The sequence below is a fragment of the Protobothrops mucrosquamatus genome, unplaced genomic scaffold (assembly GCF_001527695.2).
Source record: "Protobothrops mucrosquamatus isolate PMUCROS unplaced genomic scaffold, P.Mucros_1.0 scaffold_253, whole genome shotgun sequence".
NCBI lineage: Eukaryota > Metazoa > Chordata > Lepidosauria > Squamata > Viperidae > Protobothrops > Protobothrops mucrosquamatus.
Genome location: NW_015386329.1, coordinates 586,432 through 599,077, shown reverse-complemented (window position 1 = coordinate 599,077; position 12,646 = coordinate 586,432). Strand labels below are relative to the sequence as shown.

At 37.6% G+C, this 12,646-nt stretch overlaps 1 protein-coding gene across 1 annotated transcript in view; it reads right to left on the bottom strand.

The window, feature by feature from the left end:
- Nucleotides 1-12,646, bottom strand: part of IKZF2 (IKAROS family zinc finger 2) — a 49,457-nt gene that overhangs the window by 20,878 nt on the left and 15,933 nt on the right. The window contains exon 3 of the mRNA XM_029287156.1: nucleotides 2,066-2,200. Within this exon, the coding sequence (XP_029142989.1) occupies nucleotides 2,066-2,200 (135 nt within the window). The remainder of the gene's footprint in view (nucleotides 1-2,065; nucleotides 2,201-12,646) is intronic.

Here is a 12,646-nt window from a genome sequence, read left to right as displayed (position 1 = left end):
GAGAGAGAGAGAGAGAGAGAGAGAGAGAGAGAGAGAGAGAGAGAGAGAGAGAGAGTCCTTTTCTAACAATGCAGCAGACTAGTCACCTGCTTCCAAGTCTACTGCATGACTGAAGAACATCAAAAGGCAGAGAGAGTGGATTGATATTCTAAAACATTTACTGCAATGGCTCAGGTCAAAAATGCCATAGTCTGGCAAAGCAACAGTAGTTCTCCTTCCCTCTTGCATGCAGATTTCTTCTTCCTTTCTTGCTTTTTGTTAACTGTACAGTTTTGTTGGGATGTCCAAATTGGCAAAGTGGTGCCTTCCTCTTTTTCTTTATAATTTACAAAGACATTAACAAAGTTTGCCAAACTATATGTAAAAAAAAAAGCTCTGTAATGATTCAACATTATGTTCAAATAGAGGCCATGAATGATCCCTACTAGTTTTCTCCCATACAGGGAAGGCTCTTTTATCTTTTTAAAGCTTGTATGAATCAAGGGGAGGAGGTCTCTCCCTGGAAAAACCTACAGCTCCAAAGAAAGGAAATACCTGTTTCAATAATGTGACAAGCAACAAGTGACACTTCAGACTTGAAAGCGGCATTGGTGAACTCATTGCTTCCTTTTATACAAACCATAGATCACTCTGGGCATTACAGTAGTGTCCTGGATATATAGATGAAAAAAATCTTCAGGGTAAGATACCCATTCTTCAGGTTGACTGGGTAGAATGTGCAGTTAATAGCTGCATTTGGTCTCCATTTGCAGCCCCTAAAACTGCACTTCCAAAGAAAATGGCTGCTTTTTTTCTATGGATTTTCTGTTTTGATATTGTTGTTTTTCAGAATTAAGGATAAGAACGGCAGCAATATGCCCTCTAAAAATCTCCTTTGCATCCTAACCCTTGTAACTCTGAAAGAACAAGCCCCCAAATTTTACTTCCAGTGATGTCTCTATGTCAGGGGTGTCAAATGGGCGGCCCGCAGGCCAAATGTGTCATGCACAGGTCATGCCCACCCCGGCTCCACAAAGGCAAAAAATGTCGCAATATATCACAATACATCATGTGATGAGATCGAGTTTGACACCCATGCTCTATGTCATTCAATAGCCTTCTGGAAAGGCTATCCCTCTTTTAATGGATTACATACAGATAGAGAATGTCTACAGAAGGCTTACTAGATTACATTATACTAGGCAGTGAAAATACACATTTAATGATATTTGTGTTTCTTTTAATTTGCTTTTAAAACTTGAGCTACATCTCAGGTAAGGTCATCTTTATCCAGATGCTTCACTGCAGAATATTTTTCAATTTTTTGCAACAACTGCCAACATCATCAATCTGACATTGCACTTTATAATGCTCCATCTGAAAAGCACAGTGTCTCCACTATAAAGCAATATGTTACCAAGAACATGAAAAAACTATATTTGTGTAAATTAAAGGGAAAAAGCATAGCATTGCAACAAATATATGTTGTCAAGTTTAACAATTGATGATACATAAAATACTATATTATGTACACAAGATGACCCATTAATTAAAAAAAAATCATATGCTAATATTCATTAATGCCATTTTACAGTCATTCAGTTTAAGGAATTAACAAAGTAATTCTTCTAACCAGTAGAAACTTTCCCATCTTGGAGATCAATCACCTGTGGCCAAATTCTTTGTATTCTCTTTTTGTTGTTATTAGTGGAACAGGGGTAGGGGTAGAGAGAAAGCATGGGAGACATCAGCCGGCTCCAGGTTAACAACAGAACAGGTGGCCAGTTTGTTTGCATGTGGCTCAAAATTAAAAACCACCATTTGCTTCCTCCACCAAACAATTCTGAGGATGTTAGGATATTTCTTCTGTAAAAGTTGAGGGTTTATACAATTATATAAATTTAATAAATAAATAAATTGTTGCCATAACTGGAACTACAACTTTATAATGCAACATTTTTAGAAGTGGGTTTTAATTAAAATTCAGATCATTTTAAGTAACATGAGCCTACTTCTGTACATATTTGTTCCTTTCTTGTATATTGCAAGTAGGAGCAAAAGAAACATTTGCAACATTTCCGCTCACCATGACTTATCACTTGCCCCGTGGCCTCTATGGTGACATTTTGAAGGTAGTTATGACAGCGTTCCTTGTGTTCCTCCAAAGAACTGCGCTGTTTGTAGCTTCGTCCACAGTAGTTACATTTATGAGGTTTACCTACTGTGGGGAAAAAAAGTACTTTATTATGCTAAATCAGTGTTGCTGACACCATTACCAATGGTCACTTGATATTATAACTAAAAACAAATATAGAAACCTATTCACTCTTGTAATATTTATCCATTTACCTTTTCTCTATTTCACTGCAATACCTCTATGAAACAGATTCATAAAGATCCTGAAAATACTGTCTTCAAATTATTTCTAAAATGGATTGCATTCATGCAGGTAGACCCAGTGTTGTCAAATCATGCAGTTTAAACATTTTTTGTATCAAAATAGAGAAGAGTTTGAGATTTCAACATACGGTAGGCCAGGGGTCCCCAACCTCTGGGTCATGGCCCACTACCGGGCCATGGCCTATTCACAACTGGGCCACATGAGTGGGTGCCAGTGCTTGCAGCCCCACTCACGCACCCGCTGCTCACACAAATGAAGCTGTGTACCTGCCCCTTGCACAAAACCATTCCTTCTTCCCCCCTTCCCCCTTGCCAGGCCACCAACCCGGAAATGTTGGGGAACGCTGCTGTAGGCCAGAAAGATCTCCTGGGTGGGTAATATTTTCTAAATGTAAATGAATGGTCCAATCAAAAAACACATTTCTAATGCTTTTGCCAAACAAAGTAGAAACAGAATGTCATTAAATGCAAGGCAATGGTGTTATCCTAGTATTCTTATGGCTTCAGATATAAACTGTTGATGTGCTTGCTGGTAGATGGGCATAAGCTTTATAATTAAATGTATAGCAAAGCAGTATTATTTGGCTAGTGTGATCTATCTAGGATAGTCAGTTGGGCTCACTATCAGCTTGCCCTAAGTACCTGCTATCTAGGGATATTCAGCTCTTTGCATTCTAAGTACAAACAACAAAGAGAAAGGCATGACTTTTAAAACTGATTGGAACATAGCTAATGCTTTGGAGGAATAAAATCCACCATTGCCAACCCTTTCAAAACTCTACCCAGAATTATCCTAGTCCAAGCCTGCCATCAGCTTCCTGATGTTCAGTTGGCCAAGCACATTCCTGCAATCCCTGTCAAAGAAAGAGTACTCTGCCACACTTGAGTAGGTGAGGAATTTAAAAATCCTCTTCTTTGAAACCATTTTTGCAAAATCAGCAAAATCAAAATTTCTCTACCTAAGTCACCCAAGGTTGCATATTAGGGCAAGACAACCTAGAATAATGTTTGCATGCTTTTTGCTAATTTTCAGGGGAGAAGAAATATATTATATTTGAAGCAGAAAAGTGCATAGCCATTAGGTCCATAAAGCTAAAGTTTTTAAAAACAAGATGTGAATCTGGAATTCAACAGGTATATTCTAAAAAATAAAGAATTTCAGAAAGTCCATGCAAATTCATGAGTGGTACTAAAGAGATAAGTGACAAAAGAAGTACCATAGATGGAACTTCATGCATCTTTTGATGTGACTTTTTCACTTTGGAAATCAGAATGTAACAAAATCATAAAAGGGCCATTTACACTATTGAGTGCCACCTTTTGCTGAGTGCAGGAATTCAAATCAAAGTTTTTGAGACCCTTGGTTGCTTACTCTACATTTAACAAAGACTGGACTCAATCTAAACAACTTATTGTTTTTTCTTCATTTATCAATGTGAAATAGAGCAATTCCTGTTTCATATTCTTTTAGAGAGTTTTCTTCAAATAGTTTAAAAAATGGAAATGCATCTATTTGTTGCTTTCTAATAGAATTGACTGTAAAATCAAAGAACTGAGGGAATTCAGATATTAAAGGTATACAAATGAAAACAGTATGCAAGTGTGATAAAACAAGTTAAAGAATCAAAGAAAATTTAAGATAAGAACTTTAAAAGCAAACATTCGTAAATCTTATAATTTCCGATTGTAATAAAATGGCCACTTGATAGGTTCACTGTATTCCCCAGCTAGTTACATCATGGGAGATCTATGAAATCATTCATAGGACACAGAATAATAGGGTTAGAAATCTTCTAGTCTAATCCCCTGCTCAAGCAGGAAGCAAATAGCTGTCCAGTCTCTTCTTGAAAACCTCCAGTGATGGAGTACATATAACTTTGGTAGGTAAACCATTCCAATGATCAACTGTTCTCACTGTCAGGAAATTTCTCCTCCGTTCTAGGTTGGATCTCTCTTTAATAATGTTCCACCTGTTACTTCTTGTCCAGACCTCGGATGCTTTGAAGAATAGGTCGACCCCCTCTTCTCTGTGACAGACCCTCAAGTATTGGAAGACAGCTATTATGTCACCCCTAATCCTTTCTTTGTTAGATTAGACATATCTAATTCCCTCAACCATTCATTGTATGGTTTAACCTCCAAACCTCTTAACACTTTTGTTGCTCTTCTCTTCACTCTTTCTAGGATCCCAATGTCTTTCTTGTATTGAGGTAACTAGTATCCAAGAAGTACATTAGAAAGAGATCGATCTATTGGGAACTCAGAAAAAATGCAGTAATTATCAGATATCAAAATGGATTTGTTAACAAACCTTGCCAAAGAAATTGTATTTTCCCCCCATTAGGTAACTTCTTTTAATATATGGTAGGAATTGAGGACACATCAAATGATAAGTATAGACAGTCCTCAACCTATGCACAATTGGGGCTGGAATTTTGATCGTTAAGTTGGTAAAGTCATAAAGGGAATCATCATGTGACTAGACCTGATTTTATGACCATTTTACTGTAGGTTAAGTGAATCACACAATCATTAAATAAATGGTGGTTAAGCGAATTTGCTTCCCCTTTGCTTTTTGGAAGCTAGCTGGGAAAGCTGCAAATTGCAATCACATGACCGCAAGATGCACAACCATCATAAATGCAAACGGGTTGCCAAATATCCAAATTGCAATCATGTGACAGCAGGTGAGCATCTGTGCAATGGTTGTAAATTTGAAGATGGGTTCTAAGACACCTTTTCTCAGGCTGTCATAACTTCAAACAATTGTTAAATGAATGGTTGTAAATTAAGGACTATCTGTACATAAAAATTAGGAAGCTTTGGAATTCCAAATCAAACAAAATTCAAGACAATCTTAATAGGTTCGAAAAAATGAACAGTAAGAAACTTAACAGTCAAATTAAATGTTCTTTACCTAGGAAACTAAAACCCAAATATTTGTGAAAAATATCTTGTAATAGTAGTTGATCATAAATTGAATGAGTCAGCAGTAGATGTGACTGCAAAAAAAGGCAAATGCAATTTTAGGCTATATCAACAGAAATATAATTTTAAAACCATAGAGCATAAAAACATAAAATTCTACTTATTCTTCTTTGGCTAAAATCTATCTCAAATACTGTATTCAGTTCTCAATAACTTACTTTAAGAAGGTTTCTCACAAACTAGAAGTGATTCAAAGGAGGACAGTGAGAATGATAAAGGGATTAAGTCAAAGAAGAGAGCTGGAAAGAGCTGGGAATCTTCACCCTTTAGAAAAGACAACTGAGAGACTATGACAGAAAGTACTCTTCAAATATTGGGAAGGGTGTCACTTATAATTTCAAAATCAGTTCCTTCCACTCCAGGATGGGGACTTTTCTCTTCCTTCTCCTTGTTGATGCCTGATCTTTTATTTGATATTTATTTCTTCACTGAGATCAGCTGAGATGGATCAGAGGAATGATGGAACAACATTGCATGTCAGGACAAGATGAGCCTCCCAAAACCTGGAGCTGGTGTAGAACAAGGTTTTCAAAATCCATATATAGCCATACTTCCATACATCTTTATTTACTGAAGAGAAAAAAATGAATAGGCCTGTCTATATATACAGGTGATTTTGATTACATCATCATTTTCCTTGTGTTAAAGTAAGTTCTTTGCTTAACATCAAGGAATAGATGGGCAATTTGCCAAGGGCTCAAGGGCCACAATTTGAATATAAATCTTAATTTGTTTGAATCATCCCTGCCAAGATGTTTGTTTGAACTTGTATTTTCCTTGAAAGTATTAAACTACCTTCATCTTTCTAGCTATATGCAATAAGACTACATTATAGGTGACAAATGAAGTTGTAAAGTAAGACCATTAATAACCTAGGCTAAGAAAGCTATTGCTATCATAGGACATGGGCCCATAACTTTTAACTGCTGTATAAAAAGCAATGGAAGCACCTGGACAAAGATTGAAATAAGCCTTCAGGGGTGCTTTGTTTTTTCTATTTAAATGAGAAATAGAATGGAGAATTTAAGAGTCACCTTCCTACAAGTCTTCAAGCAGAAGAATGTATTTCAGGAAACAGGACATGTGCCCATTGCAAGATACGACCAATTATGCAATACAGATATATAGGTAAATAGCTTACTTATATACAAACATTCAACATACAATTTAATGTAGGCATAGAGACAGGACAGGCATACCAAACAAAAACTAACAAACAAAATAAAGCTGTATGAAGTGTTGTTATGAGTATTTGTGATACCCCTAGAATTTGTCAAAAGAAATCGATTGACATTTGAAGATCTCTTTTCTTTCTTTTTTTAATGTATGTCAGCATTTTGAAAAATAAGACTGAAATCTAGTTAATCTGTACTTTTCTCACTGCATCCATCCAATCACCTATAAAAAATCTTGATCACTGAGACTGTATTATTTAGGAAAAATAAATCTAATGGATTACAACATCATCAATATAAGCAGATACTTATGGAGTAAGTATTTATTCCATACTGGTAACATCTCTCTTTTTAAAAAAAAAATTACAACCATATCATAGCAGATATATTTAGCAATGCCTATCAGTTAACCTTGCAGAAGATCTTCAATGTAATTAGGATGAACTTCGATGGTTTTCTTCTTCACAAGCAACTGCATACAGTACAGAATACGTACAAACTAACTTCTGTCATGCAAATTCCCACAGAGAAACTCAATTCAGTGTTCCTTCAATCAGGGGAAATGAGGAATTTGGCAAAAGGCCATTTCTATTATGGATCCCAGAACACTATGACATGTTCTCCTGAAGTTGGCTTATTGGATATAGCATTGATATTTTGTTCCCAACAGGTAGCACCTTTTTAGGCCTGTATAAAACAAGTTATATTTACTTCAATGGAAACTATGTGATATGAAGGCAATGTCAAAGTGAGACAATGTAGCTTGTCTCCACAACATGCCCTTTGGGTGAGGAGAAGACTTTCTTCGAGTTTCTCCCCTGCACTGATCAAAGTACATCCAGGCTTGGTGATAGTGGCGCATACTACGGGATTTCCAGGCTGGTCAGCTATGAAGATACCCGCAAGGTTTGCTAAAGTCACCCGCCTGGATATATTGTGAGGGCCACAAGCTGGGCAGGTTTGGTACGCATTGCAGGTAGTCTCAGATTTTGCTGAAGCTGTAAAGCTTGGAGGCAATTTGGCAAATGATGTGAGTCCCTGCAGCATTTGCCAAAGGCAGCCTGCTGATGTAGATTTGGTATGTGCTATGAGGGCTGCACACTGGACAGCAGTGATCTCAGCAGCTGCTTTACCTTGAAGCACTTTGTCAATTGCTGCAGAATGAAGCTCTTCTCAAATTTTCTTCTATAATAATTGCCAAAAGGAGTTTTCTCAGCTTCCTCCTGTTCAACTCGCATTACATGCATGGCACCTTATAAAGATTTCCACAGCCCTAATGTTTTTACAGACTGACACCTTTTGCTAGATACTTTTTAATTTTACTTTATAATGGAACCTGATGCTCCAGCTTGAAATCATGGGGTTGCTTTTTTAAAAAAAATGTTATTCTGATGTCATTTGTGTTTTAAGTCATATGCACTTCTAGAAGCTTATAACACGTGTTGTTTAAATTAAATACAGAGGAAAGACCAGCTATAAAAAGCCACAGAAATAAAAGTTCACATACATATTGAAATGAAATTGTCTACATTTTAAAAAAATAATATATAAAGTGATTCTATAGAACAGGTAAAAGATCTAATATAGAGTGACCTGAACATGTTGTTGAGTTCCAAGTGTGCCTTTCAGCACTAACAGGACCAGAGAACGGTCAAGAACTACTAATCAAGTTTTATGTAGATTATCAGGTAGCTCTTTCTAAAAGTGGGGACATTATACTAGATAAAAGAACTGCTTGCTTCTTAAGTCCATATCAGTCCCTTTGAAGTAACTGAAAAATTCTGTATGATACAAATAATTTATAATGAATTAGTTTTTTAAATTGTTTACTCACTAATCTAATAGTTTACCATTGATGAAGCACTTGAAGGATGAGGAAAGCTTCTTCCCTCCTAACAATATAGCTACAGTATCATTAGACTTGTGGTTGAACTCAAGTTACATCACTAATCATTAGGTCTGCATAGCATTTGAAAGAGGTGCTTCACAAACACATTAGCACGAGCTAAGCACTTTGAAGTGTTAAAGCAGCTGCGACCTCTGGAAAGTCTGTGTGGCTCTTTCAATGATTGCCTTCAGCCCCACTCCCCCTCCCTCCCTCTCTCTCTCTCTCTCTCTCTCTCTCCCCCCTCTCCATGCAGAAAAAGCATTTTTTGCTGAGAGCCATGGACACTTCTTCCCCAAGGCCTTCTTCAGGACATAATTGGTTTAACACTTTGAGGAAAAATGCTTCACTTGTGGTAATACTTTTTCCAAATGCTTCCCCAGCCCTATTACTCACTACTAAGCCTTACAGAAAGTAATTTCAAAGGTATATTGTGTTGAAACTCAAAACTTTAAATATTTTGTACTTTAAACAGATATATAGGAATATACATATATCTATTTTTCATCCATTGAGTCCAATTTGAACCAATCAATTTCTCCAGACTAAGTTCTTTACAAAAACTCCTTATTTATTTTGTTTAAAAAAACTCTCAATTTTCTTGTTTGCTTTCCTCTGTTTGTGGTTATTCTTAATTGAGATCTATTTCCTTGCCCTTTTTTGCTTCTGATGTATTCAGTGGTCATATGTCCTTCTTGCCCAAGGTGTTCATCTTACACCTTTCTTGGCTATTACGGTAACTTATTCAGAAGGCTACCTGGTTCTTATTTTTTTAAAAAACAATCCCCCTTCAGTTATTACAATGTCTCTTGCCTTTTTCCATTGCTCCTCACAATCACTTCCACATTAAGTATAATAAACCTGTTCCTTTCACAGATGCTATATCCTGACTGTATATCCTACAGGTCAAAACTTGCTTTACAATTGCACCTTTCAATTTTCTAACTTCAATCTATATATTTGACACCAATTCAGCTAGAAATATCTAAGTGTAAGCCTCCATTCATATGCTTGAAGATGTTGGCAAAAAGTTAATTGCTTTCATATAGAAACATCAATCATAGAGCTGGAAGGGATCCTGGAAGTCTTCTAGTCCAACCCCTACCCAAGGCAGGAGACCTTATACAATCCCAGACAAATGGATGTCCATTTTTTTCTTGAAAACCTCCAATAATGGAGCACCCACAACTCCAGGAAGCAAACTGTTCCACTGATTTTTTTAAAAAATTTATTAAATTTGTTTGGCACCCATCTTGCCACAAGGTGATTGTCATGGTTCCAATAAATGAGACCAATTAAACCAAGATTCCTGAAAAATAATTGGGGTCCTGAGCCCCAGTCGCCTACCTAACACCTGTAGGAGGACAACGAAGACTGAGGGAAGAATCTGAGATGGAGAAGAGAGGTGTCCTCAGGCCTTAGCGCGGTGTCGGCTGCTGGAGCACGGGCTACTGCTCAGGTGGAAAGTGGGGCCTTGGCCGCTTGACCAAAGATTCAGATGGCCTCTTTGGAGGGACTGGGGCAACTGGAGGGAGCCTTAACCCTGGGAGAGCTTGATCGACCTGAGATCACCTCCCAGAGACGGAGCACCCCTAAAGCTGCTGAGGCAGAGTTCCCTCTGATTTCATCACACAGCCTGCGATTGCCTGTGCTGAGAAAAGTGAAACGACTTGCTGGATGGGATGACTCGGGGGAATGGAAGTACCTGAGGTTGGGGAAGTGGAACCTGTTGCTCACCAGCTGATCTCCAGGGGAAGAGAACACAGAAGATCTCCTACACTCCCCCCTCCTCAGCGAAGCCCAAGCCCCATCGTGATGGCTCGTGCTACTTCACCACTACCCCAACCAGCCTCAGCGTCAAGTCCTATGCAGCCACGTAGTCCTGATAGAGATTGACATCCTGCAAGCCCGGGAGCTCAGCCGAGAAGCCTTCAAGATGTGGCTCCCCCTGCGACTTCAACACTTTTGACCATGCCGATACTTGTATTATTGTATCCAATAAACATGTTCTTAGAGGAAAACTCAAGCCTCAGAGTTCTGCTTTAATTGGTCTCATCTATCGGAACCATGACAGCGATTCTTTTTCATTGTTGTCAGGAAATTTTTCCTTAGTTCCACCCATTGCTTCTTTTCCTCAGAAATTTTGGGAGAATAAGCCAATCCCCTTTTCTCTGTGACAGCTATCTTGTCACCCCTGATCCTTGTCTTCATTAGGCCAGACATACCTAGTTCCCTTAACAGTTCATCTTACAGTTTAGCCTCCAGACTCCTTATGATCTTTGTCCTTCTTCTCTGCACCCTTTATTGGGTCTCAGCATTTTGTTTGAATCATGGTGACCAGAAATGGATACAGTATTCCCAGTGTGGCCTCACTAGTGCAGTATAGTGAGGTACTATCACTTATTGTGATCTCAATGCTATCCTTCGTTTGATGTGGCATAGCATTGGCTTGTGAAATAACTGCTTGGCAGATGGACTCCACCTCACACAAGGCCAAATCAATCTGGCAGGCAACTCTTTTGCTTTCTATTCTTTTTTTCAACTCACAATTTCACGTTTGCCTTGGTTCATGATTCTCCCATTCCATATTCCAGCGTTATGTAGTCTGGTGAAAGGGGCAACTCCTCTTTCATTATTGGCACTGGTTTCCTTGTGGTTTTGGTCTGGGAGTGTCCAATTCTATCTGTCAAGTGTTGCTGTTGTTCTTCAGTAATTGGATAAGTGCCTTCCAACCTGGATGCCTCATCATGTGCCACCCAGATTTGTCCAAAGTTACAATTTTTGTGGCAACAATATAGGTATGTATGTTATATTGTCTTCTTCTGGTTTTGATTGTGGAGTTTCTCCTCTCAGGAGGTTTGACTTCATACTTGCAAAACCCTATCTTATTTTCAACTAAGCTACTGATCCCTCCCATCATATCAAACAATAATCCCCTGAAAGAGAAACCAGAAGTACACTCATATGTACAGGCAGAAGACTGTATTGGGAAACAGATAATAATCTCTTCCAAAAGTAGTTATTTATTTAATGTCAACTTTATAAACCAGTTTTCTTCACCAAAGTATGACTCACTCAACTGTTATTAAATAATTAATATAGAAATAGCCTTTGTCTGACATACAAGGAAGTGTAAGAAAGTTCACAGAAAACAATATGGATATACCTTTAACCTTTAATCCTATTGGAGAATTGCACAACACCATTCAACAAGCACCCATAACTCCTTAAAATATATGTTGCCCTTCCTCCTTTTATTGGGGAACTATTTCTACAATACTGTCACTTTAAACTTTTATATCAATGCAGCATCTATATTGGTAGCATTATTAAACAATAACATGTGTATCTAAAAGTTGGAGGCAGCGACAGACATTATAAATGTAGTTATCTTATTCCCAGTATATAAATGGACACAGAGCAGCTTTCAGATGAGAATTTTTTTCAGTTCTGATCCACAATAGTGGAAAGTAGAAATGGTTTAGAGAAATCATTTGGAGATCTCTGAATTTGACTTAGAGAAGTGAAAATTAAAAATGAAGCTGTCTGTAACAGTAGCTCTGGGAACTGTTGCATAATGTTATACTGGACTTACCACAAAGACTCATTTCCTACAGCAGAGGAGTACATTCTGAGGTAGGAATCTCCTTCCCCCCACTTGTTTCAGAAGCACAGCAATAAATGTTTCTGGCATTCTGATATCTGCAGGAGTAGATAATTCCTTGCTTTGTCTTGGAAGGCTAACCAGAAAGATTGCTCAGGGAACTAGAACTTGAGAAAGAAGTAATACAGATGGGGCACATAAAACTCCATACAAGATGACAATACTGAAAGAGCCCCAGAGAACAATCTCAGAATTTTTTCTTGATTATTCTTGGATGGGCTGAATGAGCTGAATCTATGGTAGAAAAATAATCTTCATAATAAGTCCTGTATATTCTTTTTCTACAGCAAATCAGGATGCCAACTGGAAGATACCAGAGCTATCGCCTGGCAGTGAAATTTTATCTCCATCCCTTTCTACAAATATGTTCTGTAGCATCCTCATGCTGAAAGATGCTTCAGATGAGGCATAAGAGTTAATTTGATAGTGTTTTATCAAAGAAAATATGGAAGACACATGGCAACTGTTGTCCCCCAGGGTGGCATTAATTATTATTATTATTATTATTATTATTATTATTATTATTATTATTATTATTATTATTATTATTATTAT